This window comes from Alosa pseudoharengus, unplaced genomic scaffold (assembly GCF_046254945.1).
Source record: "Alosa pseudoharengus isolate Yale_2024_CS ecotype anadromous, Long Island Sound unplaced genomic scaffold, YU_APseudo_1.1 YU_APseudo_1.1_scf_24, whole genome shotgun sequence".
NCBI lineage: Eukaryota > Metazoa > Chordata > Actinopteri > Clupeiformes > Clupeidae > Alosa > Alosa pseudoharengus.
In genome coordinates, this window is record NW_027468689.1 from 11,787,938 (window position 1) to 11,814,154 (window position 26,217).

At 43.1% G+C, this 26,217-nt stretch overlaps 1 protein-coding gene across 3 annotated transcripts; it reads left to right on the forward strand.

The window, feature by feature from the left end:
• The first annotated feature begins 2,266 nt into the window (after positions 1–2,266).
• vldlr (very low density lipoprotein receptor) lies at positions 2,267–26,217 on the forward strand. 3 transcript variants are annotated; one of them, XM_076303156.1, is made up of 20 exons: positions 2,267–2,553; positions 5,523–5,648; positions 9,064–9,186; positions 10,661–10,783; positions 11,261–11,629; positions 12,251–12,373; positions 13,036–13,158; positions 14,397–14,516; positions 14,911–15,036; positions 15,760–15,931; positions 16,424–16,648; positions 17,385–17,503; positions 17,775–17,914; positions 18,213–18,354; positions 19,150–19,299; positions 20,649–20,711; positions 20,904–20,990; positions 21,541–21,621; positions 24,663–24,832; positions 25,404–26,217. In XM_076303156.1, the coding sequence occupies exons 1-20, from the start codon at positions 2,493–2,495 to the stop codon at positions 25,437–25,439; spliced, it is 2,679 nt and encodes an 892-aa protein (XP_076159271.1). In that variant the 5' UTR covers positions 2,267–2,492; the 3' UTR covers positions 25,440–26,217. The 3 variants fall into 3 exon arrangements, with proteins under 3 accessions (XP_076159271.1, XP_076159273.1, XP_076159272.1); XM_076303158.1 differs by lacking the exon at positions 20,904–20,990; XM_076303157.1 differs by lacking the exon at positions 20,649–20,711.

Genomic DNA, 26,217 nt, shown 5'->3' on the forward strand with positions numbered 1-26,217 from the left:
ATAGAGGCCCGCGAAGCGAATGCAGAAGTGCCGTTCACCCTGTTACGAGTTGATGAACCACGGAAACAATTTTGGAAACATTATTTTAAGGTACAAAAAACTCTTTGGTGTTGCTTTAAGTACCTTGCTCAAGGGCACAACGGTGGAAGCCGGGAATTGAACCCACAACGTTCAGGTTACTGCATGCTAGCCCAGCTCCTGAAACACTACACTACCACCGCTAACTATGTTCATACTCTAGGTGCGTTAGTTGACCAGTCTTATGCATAATTCTCTCTATCAGATCCATTACAAAATACAGGCTCACAACAGATTTTGTGTTCAAGGAGGCGCTGTGGTGCAACTGGCTACAGCGTCCACGCCACATTTGGGCCCACGGTGCCCACGGGAACAAGGGTTTGAGTCAGACCCGGTCATTTCCGGAACCCGTCCCATGTCTCTCTCCCACTCACTTCCTGTCACTCTGTTCACTGTTCTATCTCAATAAAAGCAAAAAAAAACCATAAAATATAATTAAAAAAACAAAAAACTAATCCTGTGTTCATTTTTTATAGATGGTAGGCCTGGCCCAGGAGTATAAGACTTCAGTAGACCTGTGCCAGATGAGAGCTGGAACTGTTCACGAGATGATATTCCCATATCAAAAGAACATTTTAAAGGAGATCCCCTTATCATCTCTTCAGTTTCCCTCAAACAACATGAGATTTAGGCGTAAGTCTCTTGCTTTTCAGATTTCTGTATGAACCAAATATTTTTGACTTTGTAGATTTTTTGTTTGTAGATTTTTTGTTTGTAGATTTTGCCCTTTGCCCGCCTTTTAAACTAAGAGCCCTGGCCCCTATGCATTCATTGCTCTGCAGTAATCAGTTGTTTAAAGAGCATGCCTTTACAACCACTCCAGGGTTGCTACGTTCCACTTCGTTGACTTTTCTCACTCCCCATCTGTCTTTTCGTATATCTCTATTCTTTGTCTCCTTGTTTCTCTATCATGCATTTTCACAGAGGTAAACTAAAGGCAAGGAAATTAAATTAAGGGTATCAAGTACTGTGTGACTTTCTTTGTTGCTGTGCTTGGATTCATTTGAATGGTCTCAAGAGTGAGTGGCCTAATGGTCTCAGAGATTAGTAAACATCTCAGAAACATTGGCATTCTGATCCGGCTGCAGGCAACTCCTAGAGGTGATAGACCAACCATTCATAGATACTTACATAGATCCCGACAAGTGTAAACACAACATTCCATGTAGTCATTAATACCCTATGTCTGAAATCATTAACTAAACGGGGTGTTTAAGGGAAAGATAGTAAAACCATCCTATTCTGTGTGGACATTCTGTGTCTGAGGCTGAGCAAGCAACCAGGTATGTTCAATACTCTGAATGTTTGTCTTATTATTACACATGTTTATGATTCAGTAACTTGTACATGAGGAATAAATTCTAATTTCTTGATCCACTTTTAATATTTTTTATATTAAATATTATCTGAGTACAACATGTCAACAGTGTTAGGGCAACACTTGACGGTTCAGTTTCATAATCAAAGAGCAAAGCATATTCTGATGTAGGCCTACCTGGCTAACCACCAGGGTTTGGTGTGTTAAACTTAGTATGTTTCCACTGACTGCTGGATGTCTGCCTTCAAGGTCATTATATAACTGTTATTCTTGTGCATTCTCCGTCACCAAACATCTGTTCCAGATAAGCAGAACAGCACTGATTAGGGTAGCATGTCACCCCTCTGTCCTGAAGTGGCTGAATATGTAGACTGGGTTGACAAAAAAAAACACTCATTTTGATTTCAGGCTTTTCTGATCAAGTCAGTCTGGTGAATCAACAACGTAAGCTAAATGTTCTCCATCTGCAAATGTAGGCTCCTGATTACCACTGCCTGACTCTAATGCCAATAGCAATCACTCCTTATATAATTCGGCAAGAAATATCATATTTATATGAATTGCAGGGCTATAAATTACCACAACAAAACCATAGCATCCTCGACAAAATACAGATAATTATGTACCCCACACAATGCTTTTACCTCATATGAAATCAAAACATTTTCTTTTATCCTAACACTTTAAGATGTAGGCATATCCCCTGAGATCTCATCAATTACAGTGCTCTGCATGAGTATGTGTATGTGGATGCTGAACGGCAGGCAATGAATGGGTGTCTAGGTAGTGTGTGTGAACTGTTTAATATGCGGGAGAGGGGAACAAAGGGTTAAGTTAAATACATGACACTGAGAGGAGGAAAGCCTGGACTCTACCGGCGCGGTTATTTGCTGCAGGTTCACGCTATCATTAAATTAGGACATGGACTGCAGTTGTATGGCCAACTTAAGAGGTTGGAGCTATTAAAGGGGATCTAAATGAGATAAAGGCGCGTGGTCTGCGGGCGTTTCTGTTTGTCGCCACACGGACGGATCGGTTGTGCCACAATATCAGCGGAGGACGAGGCCACGGGCGCACTGCTCAGCAATACCACGAAATGGTCACGTCTATTCTGGGATTTCTTATTCTGCCAGTATGTCTGTGTGGATATGTTCGAGGTGAGTAGCCTGCCTAGAAGATGAACACAAACCGCTGCCGTTAACGAAGACTCAGCATTACATTCATTTCTTGCGCACGGGGAATGTGTTTCTTATTCTTTAGCCACACTTGACGAAGGATCGAAAGCTCTCATTTCCTAGTGTTAAGCTGCCTTCGGCGTGGGAATATGGTGAAGGCATTAAATCAGTGCAACGAGTAGCCTAAATGTAAAGCCTGCGTTATACCCAACGTCTACACAGTAGCATGTGTTTGCTGTGCGAAGATATCTTCATTTGTGCGCTGGACTTGACTCAGGCAGTCTTTAATTTTATAAATGGATCACCGACTCTGTTAAATGCGACGGAACATAGGCCTGATTGCAATTTGCACATTAAATCTTCAATACAAAAGACGCACAAAATGCAGAGCTTGTAGGGGCGTTTTCTTTTCATCCAAAACTGAATGCATTTATCCTATTGATGTTTGTGTGCGTTGGCTTTAATACGTTTATTTTTCATAGTCTATTTTAGCTTAGTTCACACTCGGGATAATTTATTTATTTATTCGCCAAGATGGGGCCGAGTCTACATTGATTTGGTTAGCTTATTAAATGCCCAGTCCGTGGGCTTACCCCATATTTAGCTTCATTGAGTTGAAGGTGCCAAGGTGAATGAGGAGGGTGTTGTCTAATTAAGAAGCAGGTAACTTCAATTAGTGGGTCGTTTGCCCTGGTTTGGAATCCCAAGAGAATAACCAGGGCCAGTCTCCGATTCCGCTACCCTCGCAGTTCTGTATTAGCCTATGATAGTAGGCCCTGTAGCTGGGCAGCATTTCCAGGCCACTACCTGAATAATTTTGATTCAAACTTCCTCCCTTTGAACAAAATTAGTTGGCAGATTGACTTGTCGGAGGCCTGTTGCATAACTTAACGTAGGCCTATGTAGCCAAGATCAGACTGCTGAAGTTGCGTCCTTGAATAATTTTCACACGTCAGTAGCCTAATCACATTCTCTGCACCGCACTATTTTTCACATTCTGCAAACGGAGGCGGGGCAGGTCCACGCCACTGGAACACTACAGGTTAGTCAGGTAACCTGTTTGTGTGATCATTTCCCAAACAACGTGTCTTGGCTGCATGGTAAACTGAAACCAGGCAAAAGCATGGTTGCCCTTTTGATTACGGTAGGCTTACTTGATATTGAGTTGTAAAGTAGGCCTAGCCTAGTCTATAATTCTTATAAAAAGCAGGCTCTTCATGTTCGGTAACCAATAGCCTACAGGTATCAATGTAGAATACGCAGCTTACCAACCATAAAATGGGAGGGATGTTGTCGCAACAAAGCCTATTGTGAATCAACACAAACGTTAGGTAGCCTACACCTCCGGACAGCTGTTCAGTCAACGGAAGACTGAGCAATTCGCACGAGATCAAAAAAAAAGGGTCTGTCTTTAAAGTTAAACCAGAGTAGTGGAAATCACCACACTCCTCAAGCGCCAATGGCGTAGGCCTACCTTTGCGAAATAAAAGGTGCTTTTTGATTTATTTCAACCAATACACCTACTAGCAGAAACGAACAGTAGTAATCAGCCAAATCAAGACGTCTCCTTGAGAGTTCAAGACGATTGATGTTTGTGGTAGGTTTTAGTCTTGCTGTGCTTCCTCTTGGATGAACATCCCAAATAAACAACTTTTCCTTTTTATGGCCATCCATGGTTCTAGGGGAGAATGTCACATGACATTGCTCACGCTAGTTTAGACTGCATATGGCGCTTGACCCTCAGGCCACATCAGTATTCCCTCAGTTTTGTAGTGGCAAAACATCTGTCAGAGCTGAGAATGGCTTAAGTAAATATTACAATACTAACAACATTTTTTGAGTTGGGCTACTCCCTATCATTGGGTCCGCACAAATCATAAGTTTGCCATAAAAAAATACAGTAAAATCTTACATTTAAATAATGCAGACATGCAAGATTGCGGAGCTGTACTGTGGGTAGTTTGCTATGAATATTTAAAATGTGCCCTGATCAGATTGTTAATTGAATTTTCAGTTATGACCTTAACTGCTCACTAGGTACAGATCCTTCAGTGGACAGATCTGAAAACAGGTGTTTTGTTTGATTAAAACATTTATAGGTTCATTCTTTTTTTTTGCAAGAGCATGAAATGAAGGACGTGTATCTTTCCTTCTGATAATTAAGGTATTGAACTTAACAGCACATCTCATTCTAAACTGGTGTGCTGCCCTGATATTTGTTCCATGTGATTGCAACACAGCTTAATCATTTCAATTATATGCAACAACTTGTTTAAATATTCCTTTATAGTCTAGGCATCCCTGGATTTATGCTATTGGCTGGATATAACAGGGGTCAAATATCCAGAGCCACAAATATGAGCCTATGCAACATTATATAGTTGTTACACTGCACAAATATGAGCCTATGCAACATTATATAGTTGCTACACTGTGCACAAATATGAGCCTATGCAACATTATATAGTTGCTACACTGTGCACAAATATGACCCTATGCAACATTATATAGTTGCTACACTGTGCACAAATATGAGCCTATGAAACATTATATAGTTGCTACACTGTGCACAAATATGAGCCTATGCAACATTATATAGTTGCTACACTGTGCACAAATATGAGCCTATGCAACATTATATAGTTGCTACACTGTGCACAAATATGAGCCTATGCAACATTATATAGTTGCTACACTGAGCACAAATATGAGCCTATGCAACATTATATAGTTGCTACACTGAGCACAAAAACATGGAGATATCTGCCCCAGTGTTCCTTATAATGCAGTCACTGTCTTCCGTCTTTTCGCTCATTGTTCAGTGTTCTGTTGGGTCCCTGTCCAGTACTGAGACCTTAATAACACCACATTAACTGTGGTCACTGGGGCTGTGGATGGGTCTTTCTGGAAGTAATCAGGTACTCTCCTCCGTCTCCCCTCCACTTCCTCAGGCATGCAGACGCAGACGCAGTGCGAGCCCTCGCAGTTCCAGTGTGGGAACGGCCGCTGCATCCCCTCTGTGTGGAAGTGTGATGGAGACGAGGACTGCACCGATGGCAGCGACGAGAACACCTGTGGTGAGTCTTATATCTCTTTCTTTCTTTCTTTCTTTCTTTCTTTCTTTCTTTCTTTCTTTCTTTTTTCTTTTTTTTTCTTTCTCTCTCTGTGCACACCTCACTCATGTACCCTTTTAGTCAATCAGAAATGCATGGCAAAACATTCTTTAAAAAAAAAATTCAATCAATTGAGAGTAAGGTATACATAATCTCACACACACACACACACACACACACACACACAAACACACGTGCACACACAGACACAGAGAGAGAGACAAGCCACCTTTGTTACTATACATAGAGGGACACAGAAGTAATTTGCCCCCATCTCTAACTGCTGCAGAAGGTCATTACAGGTTTGGCTGTGCACTGTAGCCCCCCCCCCCCCCCCCCCCGGTCCTCTGCAGGGTTTTCTGCTTCGCCGCTCAGTCGAGCAGCTCAGCACCTGTGTCCCTCACGAGTGAGCATTGTATTGACCGGTCAGCATGATGCCCCTGTGCACTGCCAGCCCAGTAGTTCGATAGTGAGCCAATACCCCCCCCCCCCCAAACCCCAAATCCCATGTTCTTCCTGGATGTTAAACGAGTGCTAAAAATGGCATCAGTGCAGAGGTTTCCATCTGTATGAGGCACATCTTCCATCTATGTGTTTTCTGGGTCATGAATCTTGGGAGGAGGGTGAAAAAGGGAGGGAATCTGGGCTGAGGGATGGAGGGAGGGATAAATGAACAAATATGAAAGGAGGAGGAAGGGCCTGGCACCGAAATGAGAATGAGACGAAGTGCAGTGTGTGTTTGATAGAAGGATTCCACACGTGCATTGTTGAACCGCCGTGAGAAACGCCAGGCTGCAGCTGGTTGTTTTTGCTTTGGATGCCGTCCACTGTGTTGAGTAAAGATCAGCTGACTGACTGGGCCTTATCCGTACATGGAGTTTGCCTCCCCTTCCAAAAGTGCGCATGTGACTTTGCAGTTGGGTGACAAAAGTGGGGATCTTCCCAGAGTTGCAAAAAACATTTCAGCTCATTTGAACTAGTTTGACTGTCTGAGGAAAATGGCAAGGATTCTTAAGTTTAAGTTTAAGCAAAAATATGATTGGAAATGTTGGCATTTCCATGCTGAATTGCTAAGAAATTCTGCCAGCTTTTTACCTTGATACATTTAGCAGAAGCTTTTATCTGAAGCAACATGAAGCATATAGAGGCACGCGTTCAGGCACAGCAAAAGATGTGTGTGTGTGTGTCTCTCTCTCTGCATGAACGTCTCCATGCACCAGAGCAGGGCTCTCCTGGGACTTCCATGTGGTGTGTGAGCGCTGCTGTTCCTGCCTGCTTTGATCCTGCTCTATGCAAATTCAAGGTCTCTGCTCAGCTGGTTGTATCAAATTGTTATAGGCTGTCAACACCACTCTGTTCACAATGCTGCAGATCCTTTGTAAGAAATTTTTCAAATTCAGATGTGGGTCATTTGTCATTAAAGGTATACTATGCAGGTTTAGGTATTTTTGGCGAGTGTACAGCTCCCTCTAGAGTCGGGATGTATTTATATGTTCCTCTGCTATTGTGAATAGCAAACTTCTCCCGACTTATCCCCCCTGTACACAGTGCAAATGCTTTTGTTGTGGAGGTGAAGGATTAACAACAGGCAAAAACTATCTCGAGCTATATCTACTGACAAGGTAATGTTTCACGATTCTCGCGAGGTTTGGCGGGGTGCAACTCTTGAAAGTTGCATGGCTTGTTTTCTCGGTAGGGATTCGCTACGTCTATGCTGTATAGCTAGGTGAACAATTTGCCTATTACAAGTTCGTTTACCATCAAATTGGCTTCATAAAGGTGAAACTCTTGCATAGTGTGCCTTTAATGTGTGGGTCATTAATTGTGTATTTGCAGCTTTATAGTGGACATGAATTCATCGTGTTGTTGTATATTTCAATACATTTGAATATAAAAAATACTGCATAAAAATGTGTAGTAAATACTGTATTGAGCCAGGAAACGTTGACTATTGTGACATTTGCATTTGGGATGCGACTGGAAAAGCTGTTCCCAATTTGCCCCCTCTTCAGCACTCCTCTCCGAGTGTCCCTCCTGTGACATGAATACTGATCGATGGCAGAGGAACAACTCCTGACACTTATTACCATTCCAGCCACAGGCCACAACGGCCTCTGAGTATGCTCTCGGGGCACAAAAGCAGACAGGAAAAAGACCCCTAAAAACCCGGGGCCTCGTAGCGTAAGGAAGGCACAGTTCTCCTCAAAGCTGGCCGCCAGTGCTAACTTCAGTGCCCTTGCCCAGGGTGTCTCCGTTGAGTGAGCAGGTGTAAATATCAGGTGCTGGCCGGCCCCAACAGTTACTTTGGCTGCCTGCCTTATGGCTGTTTGCCGTCTGCCATTCAGAACAGTTGACCTCATATTTTCCATACAAGCTAAGTATGGAAGACTTTGATACTCTTAGACATTGTTGCTGAATTCAGTTAATGTGTATTCAGTGTGTTTACCTTGTTAAATTACCCTGAAATTAATTACACTCCTCTGTAAACAAGGCATAGCCTACAGAAGGAATAAGCATTGAAATGAACCTCAGAACAAGGATAATGAACATCCAAAGAACATCCTCAGAACAAAGATAATGTCTTTGCAAATCCACTGTTTGTGACTGTGCCCACGGGTCTCAGGAAAGAGATTTGCAAGGCTGAGTGTGGAATTGAAACAGACAGAGTCTGACTTAATTTTGGCACTAACTCTGGGGCTCACGATTCATAAGATGTTGGCATACAAGCAGCTCGGGCACCAGTTGTTGCTCCAAGGTCCTGATGACTCAGACGCAAACACAAACTGTGAACATGTTTATCCTGATTTCAGATCAGGTGCTTAAGGGTTTGTGACATTTTCATGCCTTTGTTTTCCTTCATTGTGATTCAGAAGACTAATGCTTGTAAGAGTTTGTGTGTGTGTGTGTGTGTGTGTGTGTGCATGGTGTTTTTCCCTGCATTATGTTTTTGAAGTGAGGCCTAAAAGTGTGTATGTGTGTGTTTTGTATTTACTTTATGCATTCATTTGAATTCAGATTATATAAATACCTATATGTACTTACTGTACTTGATCATAATAATGATCCCCCCCCCCCCCTCCTCCTCCTCCCTCCAAGGCTCAATGTTAACTTTTATAGGTAAGGTTTTGATGGCCAAAGCCAACCAAGTCCGGTTCCCACTAAAGATTCTAGAGCGTAGCACCACTTGTAACAATTTGGTAGCCAAGGGCAACCGGGCAACCATTAATGTCGATCCCTGCTCTCCTTTGCACTGTAGCTTGAATGTTACTCCTCATTCTGTGGGTCGCTTTGAAGTATTGTTTTTTTTTTTTTTTTTTTTGTTTTTTAAAAAATAAATGTAAATATAAATTCTATGTGTGCTTTTGTTTCATGGATATAGTAAGGAAAACATGTGAGCAGGTGGACTTTGTCTGTCGGAATGGCCAGTGCATCCCCAAGCGATGGCACTGTGATGGCGAACCTGACTGTGAAGATGGCACCGACGAGAGCATTGAAGTGTGCCGTAAGTGATGCTTGTTTGTCTTTTGTGGGGTTGTTCCTCTGGCTCCTGGCCTCCTATCAATTAGGCATTACTTCTGTTAGCCTGCCAAGAGAGTCCAAGGAATAACAGCATTAATCACATATAATTTATCCTAGTTAATTGTGTTGCCTACCGTTTTGGGGTAACCCAATCCTATTAGCTTGTTTGTTGTTTAAAATCCTCCCTGGTCTTTTAACCATACATCCGTCTTGATCATGTCTTGGACGTGAGACCACTGCGTCTCTGGATGCAGAGCTGACTATTGATTTTCAAACAGGCCTCAGGGAGTGCTGTCTGCTTTTATTTTGCCAATGTGCAGTGATAACGGGGTATGAATGAGCCTTCCTCTCTGACAAACGTGCATTATCGCACATACAAAAGGCGCCTGAGGAACAGTCCGGTCACGCGGTCAGCCCTTGGCTGTGAAAAAGCAACAGCTGTTCCAGCCTGTGGAAATGGCTGTAGATCAACAGTGCATTAGCTCAGGTTACACCAGTTCCTCGGAGAGCTCAAACCTTAGTCATCAACTACCACTTTATGTTGAGGACCAGAACATTTGGCTTAATATACTGTATGTGTGCTTGTACTCCACACAGCCACGTGTTGGGTCCATGGCAACACCTTTCCCCCGGTCTGTGTGTGTGGGTGCACTCCACGAGACCTCGTACTGTATAGTGGCTAATCAGCACTTTGGAGTGGTTTGTCAGCAACAAATTAAATAAAGTCGCTGGCGTGTGTGTGTATATGTGGGAGTGTCACTGTGGTGTGTCTTGTGCTTTATTGTCAGGAAAGCTACCGTCTGTATGTAATTCCCCTACGAGATAGCAAATGAGTCACTGCCAATTTCTTCAAGCCTCTACCCTTTTTGAGTGGGCAATTTGACTGACTGGGCCATCCATTCTTCCTGTTAGATATTTGCTGTGTGCATAATGATTGATGACTTTTCTTAGAAATATGCTGGAATGACACCACACCTACCCACTTCACTGAATTTGTTGACAAACACACGGCAGACAGTAAAGAAGTAGAAATTTTCCAGCTGATTGTGTAACAGTGCTCCCCGACCGCACAAGCATAGTTGTGTTTGTCTAAGAAGGCTGGCATGATTAACCCTGGGAGGTTTAGGCATTCCCTGTGCACTAATAGCTTGTGGCATGTGTTGGACACTGTGGGAGGTGTGGGCCTGTTGCACGTCCTCAGGGTGTGAGGTGGCGTGGGGCCCACTTTAATCTGAGTCCAATCCAGCCTTTTAAAAGCCTTTTAAATGTCCATTGATGCTAATTATACTGAACATTAGTGCACCTCTGTGGAGACCATGCAGACTTTTTCTGAAAGGTTTTTGAATGAAGGATTCATAAAACCTTAGTGTCTGAATAAATGGTGTGTGTGTGTGTGTGTTGAATGAATGAATGAATGAATGAGAGAGTGCATTAATTGCTGTGTGTTGGTCACGCAGACACCCGGACGTGTCGTGTGAATGAGTTCAGCTGTGGGGCCGGCTCGACGCAATGCATCCCCGTCTCCTGGAAGTGTGATGGAGAGAAGGACTGCGACAACGGAGAGGATGAGCTGCTCTGTGGTAAGACTGACCATCCGAAGATTGTCAACGTCTATCCTGAACTTGTTATGTATGTTAACAATATGTATTATTAATGTCCAATTTTATCTCATCAAGATGCCATATATATTCCTCTCAGGCTTTTGTGTGAAGGCAAATGTCATGGATATAATTTCACACCAACGTCTGCTTTAAAGGCCAGTGACTTATTCATAGACCATTGATGTAGTGCTAGTCTGTGTCAAATTTAGTTTCTTTCCCCTGAGCACTGAGCAGTCTTCCCTTTTCTGGTCATGTCACCTGAAGTCCACCTTGAGATTGTGCAGTTGATGAAGCATAGACAGCAGTTAGTTGTGGTTGGACAAGCCATGCTGGTATACATATACGTATACATCTGTATACGTAGCTAATGCATCAGTAGTTTTGTTGTATATGTATATTATAATTAGTTTGTTCTTTATTATAATTTGATGCATCTTCCTATGGTGTTTTGTTCAGGTAACATTACCTGTGCTCCTCTGGAGTTCACCTGTGCCAGTGGCCGCTGCATCTCGGCCAACTTCGTGTGCAACGGCGAGGACGATTGCGGGGACGGCAGCGACGAGCAGGACTGCCCACCGTCCTCCTGTGGCCCCACCGAGTTCCAGTGCGGCAACGCCACCTGTATCCCGGGCAACTGGGTGTGCGACGACGACGTGGACTGCCAGGACCAGTCGGACGAGTCGCCTCAGCGCTGCGGACGGCCCACACCGCCCGCCAAGTGCTCGTCCAGCGAGGTCCAGTGCAGCTCGGGCGAGTGCATCCACAGGAAATGGCGCTGCGATGGCGACCCGGACTGCAAGGACGGCAGCGACGAGAAGAACTGCCGTAAGTCTTCTGGGAACCGTTGTGGGATGTGGCAGAGGTTAAAGGTTACCTCCAGGAGGCCCCCACCCCCCACGGAGTTGGTCTAATCCCTATAATAATACACCTGATTCAGATGGTAAAGCCACTTGCTGAACACAAGGGTATGTGGGGATTAAGACTGCAACTGAATTCTGAATGAGGAACGGATCTCCAGGAGTAGCAGGCACCTCTGTGGGGAGGAGTGCTGAAGTAGGCATTCCTGTTGTCAGAAGATTACATTGGCAGCAGTGGCAAAGGTCATATTGGCGTGTCTTCCACCTGGGAGCATAACAACTGCCCAGAAGTTGTTATTCTCTGCACCGCATGTGGTCTCAAAGGAAGTCACTTGGGGCTGTATCTGAGACTGCAGTAGGTGTACTGATTTCCGTGGTTACTGACTGGAATTTATTAACAGATGTATGCAATTGTAGCCATGACCCTTATGACTGCAGTGAAACTAAAACAAATGACTAGACAGAAAAGCAAACATGAGTCCATATGGTGGGATTTCTTAAGCGTGAGTGTGGGGCTGTGGTGATGAGAGGTCATCACCCTGCAGGAGCGTCAGCGTGTGTGTTTACCTCCTCTGTTTGTCCTCCCCAGCTGTCCGCTCCTGCAGGCCCGACCAATTCAAGTGTGAGGACAGCATCTGTATCCACGGCAGCAGGCAGTGCAACGGCATCCGCGACTGCACTGATGGCTCTGATGAAGTAAACTGTAAAAACCGTGAGTAATCACGTCCTCTCTCTCTCTGCTTTCAGCCACAGCGTCAGGCCGTGTGTCTAATCGTGTGTCTCAGCTGGAATGGCAAAGCTGAGTGGGGAATCATTTCTCTAATGTTTTTCAAAGCTAGGCTACATGGAAATAAAAAAAAATATCAAAGAACGCATCTCGTTTCACACTTGAGGCCCAATTGAGGTTAAATGTGGTTTTGGTGAAATTGAGGTTGCGTGAATTGTTGCTGCCTAAAAAGTGGGTCAGGTCAGAAGCCCATGTTGGATTGCTACTGAAATGACGTTTTTGCAGGTCAGGTTGATACGCACTTACTGTACGTGCCATACATATTTCATCATGGTGTCCCCTGAAGCAGGGATGTCTCAAATGTTTGAAATCCAAGGCATCCAGCCTTACTGTTTCACATGTCCTATAATTTTTGTTGTACACCTACATACGAGACATGGAGAGTTAAAAATGTGTAAATTTTTACAGCCCAAGTCCAATATACTTTATGGTTGAATTAATGAGCACAACAACAAATGCAATACAATCAGCTGGTCAGTTCAATATATTGCTCACATTGTTAAACCGTAACTAGAATCAAGATGCGGTAATTGTGTAGGTTGTAATGAATAGTCGTCATCCTCGGTGTCCCCTCTGTCTGTGTTTAGTGACCCAGTGCCACGGCCAAGACAAGTTCAAGTGCCGGAGCGGGGAGTGCATCGAGATGAGTAAAGTGTGCAACAAGGCGCGAGACTGTCCCGACTGGAGCGACGAACCCATCAAGGAGTGCAGTGAGTAGCGTTAGTCTGGATGTGTTTCTCCATGTCGCTGCACTCTTGTGCATTACCACTGGAGTAGAGAACCGTCGCACTAGCAGAATGTTAAGCCTTTAAAAATGAACGGCGAGGGGAACGGGGAGTCATCAATAGTTATGAGGGGTTTTAAGGAATGGGGATCCGACTCAGCAGCCTGCCAGGCTGGCGCTGTTTGTGTTATTAGAGAGCACACTGTGCGCATGTGGGCGTTTGGAGCTTTTTTGTATTCTTATTTTATTATTTATTTATTTATTTATTTATTTATTTATTTTATCACACCTTTTGAGCCGAGGGGCAAACCTGTCTTTGGACCGTGGCCTACATACAGTTAGGATTAATATTTGCCCTATAGGTGCATGTTTGCTTTAATGGTTCAAGGACACACTATCTCTACCAGTCCACCACCTCTGCCTTTCAGTACAGGTATTTTTGCATAATGCTTATTGCTCACTTTCAAGGACACTTCACCTCCCAAATGGCCAATTGTTAAATTGTTTTTATTACAGTCTCTGTGTCACTGAGTCTTCAATGGATTATTACTAAATCTGGTGTGGATCTTTACAGAAATTACACAGTAGTACTTATTTCAAGCTGTTGGTCAGTGGGAAAACTGGTCCAATTTAGTCAGAGCATCCTTTATTAAAGTTTATTTTAAAAAAATATTTAAATAATAAAACTTCAGTAATTTTTTTTTTTTGAGCAACAGACATGAACACACTGGACTGGCAATTTATCAATAGTCTGTTGCCCATTCATATGAAACATTAAAAGACTGGTTGGGTTTTGCCTTGATTGAACAGGTCCTTGTGGGCGTACAGTACCCTTGGTTTCCATGGCATTCAAAGCAAGAGTGCACATAGTGTAGGCTAAGCAACGCACTTAGGTAATTTGGAGTTTCAATCTTGAAATGTGCTTACGGTCCATCAAAATGAGGTAAAACAGACCTTAATGGCCATTTTGTGGCTTAAAGCCTAACAAAATGGCTCTAATAGGCAGCCGAAGCAAAGTTTAAATGTTGAATTATGAAGGAATGAATGGGTGTCAGTCACAGGAGTGGTATGTCTTTCATAATGTGATGCATGCAGTTTTGCTCAGAGACTACAGTAAGTGTGTGGAATGCATTATGTTAATATCATAATAACTGTTCCCTCAAATGCTGTACATCTTTAGACAGGTGCCAACAATGTGTCACATCTGCCTTCTCTCTGCTGTAGATCTCAACGAATGTCTGCTCAACAATGGCGGCTGTTCCCATATCTGCCGGGACATGGTGATTGGTTATGAGTGTGACTGCACTCCAGGCCTTCAGCTCATTGATCGCAAGACCTGTGGAGGTGTGTGTGTGTGTGTGTGTGTGTTTAGTCAGTTTAAATTCAGAAAAGCCTCAGATTCTTAAACCTAAATAATCACTGTAGAATACCCTGTAATCATTTCTGAGAACAGTAATTCCTGGTAAAACACTGAAAATGTAAATGGTCTTCCTCAATTGTCCCAGTCTGTCTCGACATGAGGAATAGAGAAGATCAAAATGTGGTTATATCTGTAATCTAATCTAAACTTCCTGAGAGCCTTGTAGCTACAGAGGTGACATAATGTATCAGTTAATAAGAAAAAGCGACGTCAGCGCTAGCCAGAGCATCTTCACATTACTTGCTTAACAAAAACTGTGTGTACATGAATTTACACAATAAATCTCCATCAATGTAATCTTCCTCCATCTCTCCACAGATATCAATGAATGTCAGAACCCAGGGATCTGCAGCCAGATCTGCATTAACCTGAAAGGAGGGTACAAGTGCGAGTGCCACAGTGGCTACCAGATGGACCCCACCACAGGAGTCTGCAAGGCTGTCGGTAAGTAACCCCATGCCTTCTGTATAAGCACCCGAGCCAGTCAGTTTTAGCAGTTAACCTGTTTCCATCTGTTCCCCACGTCCCAGTGTAACAGATGCGTCTGATCAATGGCCACATATTAAAAGTCCTCTCTGGTACATTTTGTTGTCGATCGGGGTTTGCCCGTAATTGCCACAACTGTCTAATTGGGAGATGGCCATAAAGCTGTGAAATCTGCTGTCCCATGCATCTGTGGGGTAACACAAGCGGCTTCTCGGCTCTATCAAGAAAGTAATATTCCGGCACTTTCTACTTATCTTTTTGTAAATGGACCACAGAGGATAAACTAGATAGATAGATAGAGGAGAACTTGAGTGAATAAAAGTTGTTGTATTTATTTTGTTTGTGTGCTATTGAAGTAACCATTTGCCCAAACGTGCAGGCTTTCTCCAGGCCATCTTTGTAACAGTTTTGAAAATGTAATTATTTTTTGTGATTTAATTTGGTGTGCTTGATGAGGTGGGTCATGGGTTTGATGGAATCAAAGAGTACACGTGTGATTTTAAAATATGCTCAGTTTCTCTGGATGAATGTGTAATTAATAAAATATTGTAAATGGTGATGTAAAAGGTAATCTGATGAGAGATTGATATGCCCCTTACTCTGGCTCTGCATGAACCTTTCCTCTTATGAACCCTTTTCACACAACCATGCTTGTGTTTCCTGTGGCATGGGTTCCTGCAGGTAAGGAGCCCTGCTTGATCTTCACCAATCGGAGGGACATCCGTAAGCTGGGCCTGGAGAGGAGGGAGTACACTCAGATCGTAGAGCAGCTGAGGAATACTGTGGCCTTAGACGCTGATTTCACCCAACAGAGGATCTTCTGGGCAGACCTTGGGCAGAAAGCCATCTTCAGGTGAGTAGTAGTAGTAGTAGTAGTAGTAGTAGTAGTATCAGTATCATCATCCATAAATGAATCTGTCTAAATAACTAGGATTAGAATAACAGAACCTAGGGAGGTCAAAGACTGCATTTTCACTGACAATCTTGTCAGGATATTCAAATATGAAAATTGATACAAGTGAAAATATCAATGAAGCCTTGTTATGCAACACTGACCACAATTATGAGGCTTGCCTCAAACCTTTTATATAACTCAAAGTAAGGGAATGAATCTAATGCAGTGGTGCTCTTCGTGGTAGTGGTTAATAAGGAAAGTTGTTGTGATAAGGTGATTCTTGTAGGCTCACAGCTCTTGTTTTTAAGCAGTAGATGTGCATAAATCATCAGGAGGAAATTCCCCACACCTGGCTTTGCAGTCCAAAGACAACCACCTAATGTTTAAATAGCATCAAAGCATACTACAATGGTATCCGTGTTTAAAAAAACGAATCCTACTGTGTTTCAGCACACGACTAGATAAGCGAGAGGAGATCTCGAGCCACATCAAGGTCATTGAGGATGTTCAGATGCCTGTTGGAGTTGCTGTGGACTGGATTTATAAGAACATCTACTGGTCTGACCTGGGCAGCAAGAGCATTGCAGTGGCAAACTTCAATGGCACCAAAAAGAGAGTCCTGCTTGACAGTGGCCTGAAGGAGCCAGCCTCCATTGCTGTTGATCCCCTCTCGGGGTAAGTAAGGATGTCCTGATCCTACAGCACATAGCAGATATCAATGGGGATTATCCCATTCATTCTACCTTCAATCATTGTACAACATCACACATGGCAGCCTGGTTAACCATTGACCTTGGGGGCAGCCGTGGTCTACTAGCCCCGACCAGTAGGAAAAATGTGGGCGGGGGAAGTGGTTGAGCACTGCTCTCCCATGCCCACATCCACAGCTGAAGTACCCTTGAGCAAGGCACCTAACCTGTAACCGCAGTAGCAGGCAGCTCACTGCTCCGGGTTAGTGTGTACTTCACCTCACTGTGTGCTGTTTGTATTTCACTAATTCACAGATTGGGATAAATGCAGAGACCAAATTTCCCTCACGGGATCAAAATAGTATATATACTTAATTATACGTACTTTGAGATAATGTCTTGTTTTTTTTTGTTGCCTTGATTGAGTTGTACTGCCTCTGATCTCAATATTCAGAGGCCTTGAAATGTACTCAGGTATGTTACGTGCCTCCTATGCATGGAGGGCTGATTGGCTTCGTTGAAAACTATATTGTTTTTCATGTTATCACCCCCACGATATTGTTTTTCATGTTGTTAATATCATTATTGATCCTATGTGGACATTGTTGTTCACATTAGCTAGAGCGATACTTTCTTGCCATTATTGTTCCTGGTGAGGATGGCCCTTAACGGCGTTGACTGGGACTATGATGTGATCATAACGTTGTGTTGGTCTGCTGTAGGTTTCTGTACTGGTCAGACTGGGGAGAGCCAGCGACGATTGAGAAGTCTGGCATGAATGGAGTTGACCGGCAGGTGCTAGTCGAGACGGACATTCAGTGGCCCAATGGGATCACTCTGGGTGGGTGAACTGATGCCACAGTGCTTGTGTGACGGGCTGCTGTCAGAACACAATATCTGAGAAGTTCACTTTTGTGTCAAATCTATGGTATTAAATTCAAAAAACATAGCAAATGGGCATCAAAAACTTGGCTAATGTTGTGCACTAAAGCAATTTAGTTTTTCATTTAGTTTTTGTGGTCACTGTTTAGTTTTTAACATCCTCATTCATTTCACTGTGTATTGTAAACTAATCTTCCACATTGTGCTCTACACAAACAATTCATCCTCAGATCTGATCAAGAGCCGCCTCTACTGGGTGGATTCCAAGCTGCACATGCTGTGCAGCGTTGACTTCAATGGAGACAACCGCCAGAAAGTACTTCAGTCCTCTAACTACCTGGCTCACCCATTTGCCCTCACTGTCTTTGAGGTAAAAAAAACACAACCAGATGTGCCTTGGTGTGACTTTATTTCTATGAATGTCTCAAAGCAATGTTTTGTTTGTACTCCACTGATTGCAAGAGAGAATGTATTTAGTATCATTGTAGTGATTCATGCAAAGAATCTTGTCAGTCTCTTAATTGAATTGTATTGCTGTAACCTACTTATTTTCGGACTATTACTGAGAGCCTTGTATGATATTTCACTGAAAGTGGAACTATTGCACTGCGTACAACTCGTGTAAGATTCTGATTTTTTAATTTTTTTTTAATCTATTTTGCTACCAGGATCGTGTGTTCTGGACAGATGGGGAGAATGAGGCTATTTATGGTGCAAACAAGTTCACGGGAGCTGATGTCACAGTTTTGGCCAGTAATTTAAATGAACCTCAGGACATTATAGTTTATCATGAGCTTATTCAACTCTCAGGTGAGTCCACCTTTTAATTGACTGTTAAAATATTTAACTTGTTGTTTTCAGTGTAACATGATGCCTCACCATGGAATTGTCTCTTACTCTTTAAACTTCAATCACTTTGTCAGTTTCAATTACTGAATTGGCTCAGACCATATGAGACTTCAACTTGAGAGCGTGTTCAGTCTTGTTGAACAGATTTTAATTACTGTAGTCCTCCCTGTCACACACTATTAAATTGGACCTCTTATTCCCCTTGCCTCTCATTTCCTACCACTTACAGAATCCATGTAGTGTGTCAGAACACTGTGTCCACGTAGTGACAAGTGAAAGTACAGTGTAAAATTGGTTGACTAGGATTTCCATACGGGTGGTGTCCCCCCTCCCCCTGTAGCACATTGTGACCGGTGTGGCAGCCGGAACCAGAACCAATCTGGTCTGAGTCGGAGCTGGGAGCAGTCCAGGGTCTGTTTCCCTCAGCGGAGACCACCTCATGCTCAACATGTTGTCTGTCGAAGCAGTGAAGGAGAAACTCCGCAGTCGGCCCACATCAGTACAGCATCAGCACAGACCACCTCAGTCAACATGTTGTCTGTCAAAGCAGTGGAGGAGAAACTCCGCAGTCGGCCCACATCAGTACAGCATCAGCACAGACCACCTCAGTCAACATGTTGTCTGTCAAAGCAGTGGAGGAGAACCTCCTGCTGAGAAGCAAAGCAACAAAACCCAAACGCCACTCGGCGGAATCCTTTGTTCTTTCAGCCGCAACAACAAAACCCTCCCCCTTTTCAATGTGATCTTGTCCTGCAGGAACGAACTGGTGCAATGAGAAGCAAGAGAACGGCGGCTGCTCTTACATGTGCCTGCCAGCTCCGCAGATCAACAAGCACTCCCCGAAATACACGTGCGCCTGCCCCGATGGCTGGAAGCTTGGGGCCGACGGCCGGACGTGTAAGCCAGGCAAGTAGCCCAGCACAGAGCCACTGGTTGTGGGAGGTTAACTGCTCAAGCAATAGGGGTGTAAGTCTCCCTTTTTAAAGGGGGCATTCTTTCCAGCTCCTTTTCTGTTCTTTTCTGCTACGAGCTCCCCAGTGCAAGCTCTCGGTGTCGTCATCCCCCTCTACCCCTTTCTCGGGGTTGAGTGATGGCTCCACTTTCAGCTTGAATTTGTTTTTCATGTTTTCCTTTCCCTCACCCCCCGTCTTCCCCCTCCCCACACTCTTGTGGAGTCCTGTAGCATTTAGTAGTACAGGGGATAGCACTTGGCATCTCAGGCTTGTTGGAAGAGTTCTGAACGAAAGGAAAGCCAAGGAAAAAGAGGGTGGGTGGGGGGGTTATTGGAGATGGGATTGGAGGGGGGGGGGGTAGCAAACTGAGGGCCAAGAGATCACAGCTGCCTCATGAATGCATATATGGTTTAAAATTCAGCGCTGTAACAGTCTTTTATCCCCACGCTGCTCTTCAGCAGTATAGAACTGTCAGCTGCAGAAAGGCCTGTATTTGCTTTGGTGGCAATGGCTAGAGAATGCCATGGCGTATTCTGTCATGGATTCCTTCAGTTTAGGATAAGAAAGGACTCAAAAGGCCCTGAGCTCCTGCGCTAGAGGCAGACATTCAATAGGGGTGTCAAGCACAAGCTGTATGAATTGATGCAGAGATTCCTGTAGCCCTCTTCTCAGGCGCAGAGCTGTATTCATGAGGTCTCTAAAAGCACGAGTGTGTGTCCAGGAGTTGTGGTTGATTCAGGTCAGTCCTGTGCCAAGCCCGGCCCAAAGCTTGACTTGAGCTTGAGTGTGCTCTGCAGGTCATACTGAACGCCTGATTGCACAGCGAGCATATTCCCGAGATGGCTAATGTTATATTGGAACAAAACATTCATACAAGTTACAGTCAATGTGTAGTGGCATTTTTTTCTGGCTGTTGCCTGCTACATTGTTATTTCTGTTTGAAGACAAAAATAACCCTAAACTGAAAGAAATTCCCAAGACGCTGTTTAGAGACATCCTCGCTCAGCTAGCAGGGTGCCTTGTTTGTGCTGCAGTTTTGGAAGTGTTGTAGTGTTTGCTGTGCGGATTCCTCTTCTGCTGCCCCGTCTTCCTCCTCTTTATCTTCATCTTTTATTTACTACTGCAGTCTTCACACAGATGAACAGTGTTTCTTCAGTCATTTGACTGAGGGTGTGCATACACTGTAATACAGCTATATAGGTGGCAAATAACAGTGTTGAAACAAGTCGCAGTACCACAGTTTTTCTCAGTTCTGGCATTACGTGAGACTTTTGCTCTCTGGCTCTTACCCTCTCAAAACAGTCAATGTCCCAACTGCCCAAAAGGATGCTGGGAAGGTACAGTCATCCTCGGCTCACCCTCAAGGTAAATGAGGTCACGGCATGACCCTGTAGAGGTTGCAGGTACTCACTCTCCGTTAATGACTTGACTCAATTAGTGGTGTGCTGCTGGGGTTTGGTGATTCTCTTATTAGTGGTGGTGATGGAATGCTGTCTCATGCTTTTAATTATCATGCAAGTCATTTTTTCCCCTCCCATCCTGTGTTCTCCTGAACAGAACGGCTCTTGCATTCTCCAAAGAAACAGAATGGCAGTTGTAAATATGGTGAATGTGGTGGTAATGATTTGTTTTCCACAATGCAAGGTAATCCCTAATGCACTCTGCTGATTAGTCTAGATTTATACCCAATGATCTTGCCTTAACATGCTTAGTAAGCCTACAATCTCACAAATGACTCACAATAATAAGTAGACCTTCACCCTCACACGCACGTTTTCTCGAATCTGTCCATTTATAGGATAGAGTGTACCCTTGAACAGTATCGGTAACAGTAACAGTATCAAATACTGTCGATTACCTTACTCATATCTTCCATTAGTGTTTGCTGAATACTTGCTCTTGTGGAAATGTTGGCTCTGCATCAGCATGGCTAGCCAAGCTTTGATCAAACTGATAGTCTAAGCGCATAGCAGGCCAGCTTGTTTCTGGCACAGAAATGCTTTAAACTTAATACTGCCCTTTTGTCTTTGTCCTGCAAAATACTATAGATCTTTTGTTTCTGAATTAAAGGTGGCATATTGTCCTTTTTTTCTTCTGCTACTTGGGGTTTTCCCATATTAACTCTGTCCTCTCTCTCTCTCTCTCTCTCTCTCTCTCTCTCTCTCTCTCTCTCTCCATCCGTCTCCATTCCCAGAAGGGAATGTAAGTGCATCAATGCACGAGGTCAGCTCTTCAGCTAAGGGATCCGCAGCTGCCTGGGCCATTTTGCCCGTGTGTGAGTATCTGCTCCCCCCCCCCCCCCAGCTAGCGGTGGAAACACTCTGCCCTAGGTCCGACTCGTTTTCAGTCCACTCACAAGCTGAGCTGAATAATTTGGTGCAGAGGTTCTGCTGACAAGTTTTAAGAGTTGTGTAAATTGGGTCCTGATGCTTTGAGGCTTAACCCATTTAAGCCCAAATTGTTCCCAGACGTTCAAATATGCAAATCATTGTGTTATTAGCAACCCTTTGAAGTGATCAATATTTATTTTTTTTTAAATGTAGAAAAGTAGATGAAAATGAGTTATTACCGGTCACAATTGTCACTCAATTAAAGGTTGCTCAAATTGCTTTTTTGTTAAAATAAAGGTAATCTTGAAAAATATGTATGTATATGCGCACACACACACACACACACACACACACACACACACACACACACACACACAATATGCACACTAACTCTCACACCCCATGCAGATACACACACAGACCATATTAGGGATCGACCGATATGGATTTTTTAGTGCCGATACCGATACCAATTTTTTGGAGCCGATACTGCTTTTATTTTGCTCCCTAAATTTACATCATACAAATGACACATAATTACACAAATGATGATAACAAATGTTATAAGTCTCAATTTAAAAAAGCAACATTGAACTTATGGATGGGTGCACTGAATGGTTAACTGTGCAAAATGCTTTCATCAACATCTTACAAGACAGCCTTGATGATGCATTGCTTGCTGACATATTATAAGACCTAATTCAGGTCATCACAAAATGTCCTTTGTCAACACATTTAAATAATTTTAAGAAAACAATAAGCCTGAAAATTAGCTATTGAACTAAAGTACTTGATTTGTAATTTAAGACTGCATGGTTTCAATTTTTCTATGTCTATATTTTTCTAAAAAAAAAGCTGCCAGATTTGTCAACCACAGAACATAAATCAGCAGAGGAAAATAACGTGGTGTCAAATGTTTCTGTTCTAAACGTCAACGTCAAACGTCAAAAGGTATAAAAACATATCTCTCAGTTTTAAAATCTCTCCTTCAGGTAGCGCAGCACTCTCATATCGCTGTGATGCGTGTGTCCCACCGAGTGAGACCAGACGCACACACAAACTTCTGTTTGGTAGCTGACGAACCACCATTGAACTGGATTGATAATGATAACATTAGCAAACGGCTCTAAACAACACGAATTAATATTCAACTACATATAATACGTCTCTCATTATTAAAGCTCTGATATCACTGCGATGGCAACTCCGCCCGCTCGAAGGGAGACACACACCACGCGTCCAAAACTCGACACAGATGGTCGCTGAATAAAACTCCCACAAATACTTCGGAACAACGTCGGCATTACTTACTGTAATCATATGATTGACCACCGCTACCCCATGCATACGGATAGCCTACAACTTAGCTATTTGCAGCTCCCTAAATACAATGGCAAGCAGTTTTATAGAAGAGGGGCATTCAGGGAGGGAGACACACCACACGCGTCCAACACAGGTGGTCGCTGAATAAAACTCCCACAAATACCACGGAACAACGTTGGCCTTACATATGATCAGTGTTTGTAACAGCTAGCTACCGCATGCATATGGATAGCCTAGCCCACAACTTAGCTATTTGCAGCTACCTAAATACAATGGCAAGCAGTTTTATAAACGAGGCATTAAGCATTAAATAAAGTAGGCCCTATATCATTCGCATTTTCCATTTGGACCCACAAACTTGCTTCCACCTTCAAAGTGTATGGCAATATTTCAGCTAAGTCAAACAGTTAAGATGCTTTGAAAGTTTAAAGTTTACTGTTGTCTTGAAGAGCAGGCTTTCAGCTCTCTGCTCTTGGGGGAGGGGCAGTCTGCACGTGAATTGCAGCATCTCCAGCAACACAGACCTGCCTGTGGACGCCTGTATGTAAATAATGCGGGAAAAAACAATTGGCGAACGCAGCCGCTTATCGGCCGATGCCGATACACATAAAAAAAAAACAAATATCGGCCCAATATATCGGCTGGCCGATATATCGGTCGATCCCTAGACCATATACATCAACTCTCACAACTACATGCAGACACGCACGCACAGACATACACATTCAGGGTTCTATTTTAACTAGCAGAAGCTCCTGATAAATAAACAACACACAGACACAGTGTGTGTTTGTGTCTGTGTGTGTGTCTGAGTGTGTATATCTGTGTGTGTGTGAGTCTATATCTGTGTGTGTGTATCTGTGTGTGTTTGTGTCTGTGTGTGTGTGTGAGTGTGTACATGTATGTCTGAATGTGTATATCTGTGTATGTGAGTGTATATCTGTGTATGTGTGTGTGTATGTGTATGTCTGTGTGTGAGTGTGTGTATATCTGTGTGTATATTTGTGTGTGTGTGTGTGTGTGTGTGGGGGGGGGGGGGGGTGTAGAAGTATGTGTGCATCTAGATACAACATTCTACCCCACATGTTTACTCATTCTGCAAACACACCAAAGACATTTGAATAATTATACATGTATATATCATAACTAGACACCCTTAAAGACCATGTGTACAAAAAATATTTGTCCTATGTTTATTTTAACATACTTTAAAAACCTTTTATTTTAACATACTTTAAAAACCTTTTATTTGGGAGCAGTGAGGCAGTCATCCTCTTCTCAAGGTGCAAACAGGAAGTAAACAGCTCTGGTCATGTGCACACATTTTATTGAAACACACTATTGTTTCAATATTTACTGAAAGAGTATTGGGATATTCCCCAGTTACAGTTTTAGAGGCTTATAAGTAGCCTACACATTTTTTTTTCGGTCACAATTGTGAAATGGGTTAACCCTGACATTCCACATCAAAGGATTGCTACTTGATTGCCTCATTCAGCAATATGTGTGAAAATAAAATATTGACGTGCATTAGGAGTGCATCACTTCGATTGATGTTGGTGTATTCATGTTCAATTACAGTTTTTGAGTTGAGATGTTTGATTTGCATAACTTGTAGAACTAGGCATCCATTATTAATGTCAATCCTGTGCGTTCTCCGCAGTGCTTCTTGCCATGGCTGTTGCTGGTGGTTATCTTATGTGGAGAAATTGGCAGACGAAAAATAAGAAAAGCATGAACTTTGACAATCCAGTTTACCTGAAGACCACAGAGGAGGACCTTAATATCGACATCAGCAGACACACAGCTTCCGTCGGACACACGTACCCAGCAGTAAGGGCAATAGGGCTTGAGTAGAATTCAGTATTTTTAATTCACACAATCCCTGGCCTCTCTTGAGAGCTGGCATTTTCTGCAGTAAAACCACAAAAATGATGTGCAGTTGCTCATCACAGCACTTTGTTGCCCCAGAAGATTCAGTTGCAGCTGTTCAGCTCTATTTTCGATCATCATTTTAGCTTATCTGTTTCACTGACACTTTAGTATAATAGGGCAATTCCACGTAAATAGGCCAATTCCACGTAAAACTGTCACGTCCATAACGTAAACTAAATACGATGGCATTGTGTTGTCGTTATGGATGTGAAAGTTTTGCGTGGAATTGCCCTATATATTATATTATGTTGGGTCCTTTTAAGAAACTAACTATAAAAATAACACCATATAATGATATTAGCGTCTTTATCGTTATAGTTTTTATGTGTCCATTGTCATTCATATTAACTAGAGCAATACTTTTTTGCCGTTGTCATTGTAATTATCGCCCTTAAAAAGGTCAACATGTTTCGGTTTTAATTCCATACCACAAAGAATACTAATGCTGACCTGTCTCTGTCCTTCCTAGATATCAGTGGTGAGCACAGACGATGACCTCTCCTAACCCTCCACCCTTAGCCAGTGTCCCCTCCTGTTTACCAGTGACTGCTGCTCAAGCAGAGCTACAACCAGATGCCTTCTGGAGAGTTGTATTTTTCTTTTCTTCGGGTGGAGAAGAGATGGAGGAACATTTTTGAGAATATAAGTTGAATTGCTCCCCACCCTCAAAGTGTTGGATCACACACGAGCTATTGGATTTACCAACATCAACTGTACCTTCTGCCCGCTTCCAATGGCCCACATCACTTCCTGTCTAAGGTCCTGTCATCTCAAGACACCTGGCTGAGGACCCCACATTCGTCTCTGCGCTAATTTGCGCATGTGAATATTGATTGAGAGAGGAAATTCATATTTTAGATGCTCATGTCCATAAGATGTTTTTTCTCCTTCTTTTCATATGAACTTTACCTCCTAGCGTGTTCTTATAAAGCTTTCTATGTGTTTCTGTGATGAAGGCAAAAAGGAGCTTTATAAGGTGAGTGCTGTCACTCCATTTGTAAAAGTGTACATAAATGTCCCTGAGTGGAGACCACAAGCAGGACTCTGAAGCACTTTGATCAAATGTTCCTCTGTAAATAAGATTGTATACATTTCACTGAATCAATTTTGCTATGGTGGGGTTAACTACCAGGGGTAAGGAAACAACGTATTTAAAGAAGTAAAAAAAGGAATTTGTTAAAATATTTTGTATGTTTGTGTGCTGTACCTGTGACCTTTTCTAGCATTGTACAGGGAAACATGCTCTGTACTGTGACGGGGATCATATTTGCAAATAGATGAAA

Excerpts from the sequence above, each read along its gene's own strand:
- vldlr (XM_076303156.1), top strand. The coding sequence starts at position 2,493 with ATGGTCACGTCTATTCTGGGATTTCTTATTCTGCCAGTATGTCTGTGT. Across the intron at positions 13,159-14,396 it reads CGAACCCATCAAGGAGTGCA|ATCTCAACGAATGTCTGCTC; the intron begins GTGAGTAGCGTT and ends TCTCTGCTGTAG. Across the intron at positions 20,712-20,903 it reads ATCCTCGGCTCACCCTCAAG|AACGGCTCTTGCATTCTCCA; the intron begins GTAAATGAGGTC and ends TCTCCTGAACAG.